The sequence below is a fragment of the Daucus carota genome, chromosome 4 (assembly GCF_001625215.2).
Source record: "Daucus carota subsp. sativus chromosome 4, DH1 v3.0, whole genome shotgun sequence".
Lineage (NCBI taxonomy): Eukaryota > Viridiplantae > Streptophyta > Magnoliopsida > Apiales > Apiaceae > Daucus > Daucus carota.
In genome coordinates this window covers 25,960,921-25,966,173 of record NC_030384.2, presented here as the reverse complement: position 1 = coordinate 25,966,173, position 5,253 = coordinate 25,960,921, and the positions used below count along the sequence as shown (strand labels likewise).

At 35.8% G+C, this 5,253-nt stretch overlaps 1 protein-coding gene across 1 annotated transcript; it reads left to right on the top strand.

The window, feature by feature from the left end:
• The first annotated feature begins 273 nt into the window (after positions 1-273).
• Positions 274-5,050, top strand: LOC108219557 (disease resistance protein RPV1-like). The gene is made up of 5 exons (XM_017393060.2): positions 274-698; positions 1,148-2,234; positions 2,393-2,686; positions 3,256-4,398; positions 4,472-5,050. Exons 1-5 carry the CDS (start codon positions 424-426, stop codon positions 4,862-4,864), a joined length of 3,192 nt encoding a protein of 1,063 aa, XP_017248549.1. The 5' UTR covers positions 274-423; the 3' UTR covers positions 4,865-5,050.
• Positions 5,051-5,253: the final 203 nt, after the last annotated feature.

Here is a 5,253-nt window from a genome sequence, read left to right as displayed (position 1 = left end):
CTTAAAGATCACATAATATAGTAAAGTTCAGTTCATGCTCACCATCATCTGTGCAAATTCTGCTAAGAAACACTGTCCATGGATACGTCCAAAGAATTAGTTTTAATCTGGGCTCTGCCCGTACTCACTATACTTGCCATCATCATCCGTGTTGTTTACATTAAGAAGCACCGTCATTCTTCCAAAGATACCACTAGTAATCCACAATTAACTGACCCTTGTTGTTCTTCCTCTTGTTCATCTGAATCAAGCAGCTGGGATGTGTTCTTGAGCTTTTATGGTAAGGACACTCGCAGGAACTTCACTTCACATCTTTACTCTGCTTTAGATCAAGCTGGAATCCGAACCTTCAGAGATGATCCTGCACTTTAAAAGGGCCAAGAAATTTCATCCAGTCTACTTGATGCAATCAGAAACTCAAAAATGTTCATCGTTGTTCTGTCAGAGAACTATGCTCGTTCCCCCTGGTGCCTTGATGAGCTTGCAGAAATCATTAGGTTTGATAGGACAAAAAATCAAGTTGTTCCTATATTTTGCTATGTTGATCCATCAGATGTTCGACACCATAAGGGGAGTTTTGGGAAAGCTCTTGATGGCCTTAAAAAGCGTCATTCCGCTCATGTGATTGTGAAGTGGAAATCAGCTCTATCTGAAATCGCTGAGCTATCAGGACACCATCTCAGGAAAGAAGCAAATGAGTACGTTCCTTTATTAAAATTTTTGAAAATGGTCATTTTTGCTGTCCCGCGAGGGACTACGTAATTTTAATCTATATACATACTCAAGAACTTTATAAGATAATTAGAATCTGATTATTTGCATCAAGTAAATAGACAATAAAAATAGTAAAACATTTTCACCAGGAAATTTAAAGGTTGGAAGTAATTTTCCCAGATAAAGTTATTTTACAGCAGACACAAGTAGAGACTAAGATCCTGAAGCTCTCTCCATATATACTGGATTTTCTTTCCTTAATCCAATGAAATTGTGTTTTCTCCTTACATTTTTCTTTGCTTATGGTTGATTACAATAATTTGTGCAAGCATGTGAATGAAATACGTGTTGTCTTCAGTTTCTAGGAGGCTGAATACAGGGACATGATGCATATTTAAACTGATTGTATCGTATATCTGTATTAATGACACAGGAATGAATCAGACATCATTCGGAAAATTGTGGAGAATGTGACAACAAGGGCGTTTTCAACAACATTTCATCATGAAAAATTATTCGGGATAGATTCTGCAGTTGCAGAAATATATCAAAAATTGAGCATGGATTCTAATGATGTACGTACCATTGGTATATGTGGGATGGGCGGAATTGGGAAAACCATGATCGCTAAAACTTTCTACAACCAAAATGTCAATAAATTTGATATTAGCTGCTTTCATGAAAATTTTGAGCAGTCCTCACAAGGAGTTACTTCTCTACTTCCTCCACTTGAGCAACTCTTGATTGATCTTCTCAGAAAGAAAAATTATAAGGTTATTGATGTTGAAGGTAAGATGAGAAAACTGAAACAAATTCTTCATTCAAAAAAAGCTCTAATCATTCTTGATGATTTGGACCAAACACACTATCCAAAATTGCCCGCAAATCTCAGCAACTTCTTTTCCGCTGGAAGTAAAATTATAATCACGACAAGAGATGTAAACCTTCTAAATAAATTAAAAGTGGTTATATCAGAGATAGATGTATACATGGTGCAGACATTAGGAAAAGATGATTCATTAAAGCTCTTTAGCTATCATGCCTTCAGAAAACCAGTGCCGCCTGAAAGTTTCAAGGAGCTCTGCCGAAGCTTTGTAACTCATGCTGGTGGTCTTCCATTAGCTCTTAAGGTGTTGGGTTCATCTTTGCTCGGTAGGACTCATGAGTCTTTCTGGAAAGAGAAGCTTGCAAAAGTTAGAGCAATTCCAGAGAATGATATACAGAAAATACTTCAACTGAGCTACGATGAATTAGACGATGAGACGCAGAAGGCAATTTTTCTCGATATTGCTTTCTTCTTCGTCGGAAAGGACAAAGATGAGGCTACTGATGTTTTCAAATCTTGTGATTTCTTTCCCGGGGTTGGCATCCAAAATCTCCTGGACAGATGTCTATTGTCAATTGACAGACATAATAACTTTGAGATGCATAATTTAATCCAAGACATGGGAAGGGAACTTGGAAAGAGTACACGCTTGTTCTTGAGAGGAAATGCGTGGAAGGAATTGCAACATCTAGAGGTAATCAAAATGAAAATACTATCCTAGTTGTATTCGGTCTTTATAAATGCTAAAATGAACAACCCACATTAGATCCATTATCAGGAACTTTTCAAAATTCTTATATGATATTTCATTATCACAGTTTTCTAAAATTCTATTATTGATCAAATTATCAGGAAAAATTTAATGTTGAAGGCCTTGTATTAGACTTAACAACTTCTGCAGACAGAGAACTAAGTACAGTTATATTCGAAAGGATGTCCAACTTGAGACTACTTCAAATAATTGATTCAAATGACAGGGTAGGAAGTGACATTGCAGGAAGTTTTGAAAATTTACTTCCCAAATTAAGGTGCATTAGGTGGCATTATTGTCCGTGGACGCAGTTGCCTTCTACTTTTCGTCCGCAAAATCTCATTTCAGTTGAAATGCCATCCAGCAAATTCAAGAGATTATGGAGAGGACCCATGGTACGTAAATAAAAATAGTTAGTATTCTATAATTATTTCTTGGTCCTTATAGTAGAAAGTATCTATTTATGCATAATTGGTTCAGTTAAACTTCTCATATTCCTTGTTTTAATAATTTATTGTTCATTATTAATATGATCTGCAAAATTAGTATTTCATACACATTTCAGGGTCAATTTAATGTACACAATAATTTATCATAAGTTGGGTGAGTAAACTAGTTACTAATTCATACTATGCAGTCTATACTATATTATCATAGATAAACATGTAAAAAAATTGTGGCTCAATAGTTGTCTAACTCTTATTCCAATACATTTTTGTACCAATTTTTTCATATCTCTCCATTCCTAATTCCATCCAATATTTGACTTTACAACTAATCTCATCATTTAATATAATAATTAAGGGCAATACATGAAAACAATTTTTAATAGTATTAAAATTTTCTTAATATATGTTTTTTTTTCGAATGTGATAATTAAAAAGGGACGCAGGGGTAGAAAGTATTAAAAATGTAGTTGTGCATAAATATTTTCAAATTTACTGACTTCGGTGGTCTGAAACAGCCTATCAAACAATTAAATTATCTGAGTTGTTTGTATCTGAGCGGATGCCATGAACTAAAACGACTACCAGAGCACTTGGGTGATTTGAAGGCGTTAAAGAAGATTGATGCAAGTTTTACAGCAATTGAGAAACTGCCAGATTCAATTACTCACCTCAAGGAATTAGTTGAGTTGAAGTTGAGCTCTTGCAAGAAGCTTACGCGGTTACCTGAACAATTGGGAGAGATAAAAGCCTTAAAAAAGCTTGATGCAGGTGGTACTGCAATTAAACAGTTACCAGATTCATTAGTCAGCCTGATTAACATGGAGGATCTATATTTGTATTGGTGCAAAAACCTTAGAAATCTTCCAAAAGACATATGGAAGCTCAAGTTACTCAAAAAACTAAATCTGAGCATGTGTTCAGACCTGCAGCAATTGCCTGAGCAATTGGGGAAGATGCAATGTTTAGAAAGTCTGGATGCAAATAACTCAGGAATTGAACAAGTACCAGACTCTACAGGACAGCTGAGTAGGTTAAAAGAGTTGCATCTATATGATTGCAAGAAGCTTAGATATGTGCCCACAAGTATCTGGAATCTTACCTCAATTGAAGATTTGGCTATTCACCCGGGGGATACAGGGAGAATCAATTTACCTAATTCAGTAAAAAATATGAAGAAGTTGAAAGCCCTGGACCTGAGTTGTAATGTAAGATTGTACCTGCCTATTATTCTGTGTTTCTCTTCTTTGGAAAGGTTAGGGCTTATTGATGAGGGACCAATTCTCTCTTCGCCAAAACCATTCAGCCTTTCTGAGCTTTTCAACCTACAATATCTTACATTGGATAAGTGTACAAGTTTTGGGTCCTCCCTTCCGGAACTTCCTGTGAATCTGGAAGAGTTGAGGGTATATAATCACAATTCACTAGAACAACTACCTGATTTATCGAGCTTAAGAAAGTTGAAGCAGTTGTATATAGATGGATGCATCAGCCTTCAATCAATTTCGTTTCTTCCTTCTCATCTTCAATTACTTTACGTTGAAGAATGCACAAGCCTACAAGATCTACCAGACATGTCAGTGTTGAAGGAATTGGAAGAATTGTGTTTTACCCAGTGCAACAATCTAAAATCAATAAGTTTAAAACCGAGTTTCCTTCAGGTATGTTGCTATTGGTCTTACAATGAAACACAGTCACACTTCTATAAATCTATTCATATTTTTTATGTTACAGGTTGGAGAACACCGCCGTCCATTTGAAGCTCATCTACCAAACACAGAGGTTGCAGAATGGTTCGACTACAAAAGCAGTGGGTGTATGGTCTCTTTTGATATCCCAGAAAGCTTTGGATCTAACTTCTTAGGTCTTGCACTCTGGGTTGTGTATACATGCAAAGCCAATAAAGAGAAGTGGACATCCATCAAAGCTGTTATCACGAATGACACGGAAGGTATAACAGAGAACTATCCCATCTGTGTAAATATTGTAGTCGGTGAAGCACGGTCCAAGGTACACTGCATTACAGGAGAGAAGATCTCAATGAAAAGTGGAGACAAAATTAAGGTTTCTTTTAGCGTTCCTATTGGAGAAGTGAAGGTCAAAATGTGTGGAGTTCATGTTATATAGAATAGACCTTTAAGAACACACAAAAAAAAAAACATTGCCTAAGAATTACTCTGTTTTGTACATAAACTTCAATTATATGATCGACGCGGGGAAATGTCCTCTTTGGAATCACTTGATTATACTATATTATGTTATTCTTATTTTTATACAAAATGTAATGTACTGTACTCTTCCTCTTGCCTATTATCTCAGCTCTTTTCATCTGCTTCAAATTCTTTCCACGTGACCTTCTAAATGGAGAGAAAAGGTCCAAAAAGTCACTATTTTAATCTAAATAGATCTCATTGTCGTTTTCTGAAAAAATGTCCCAACTGTCACTTCAAAACACGACTTGAAGTTGTGTTTTGATTTTTCTGAGTAAAACACGACTTGAAGTTGGGTTTTTGTTA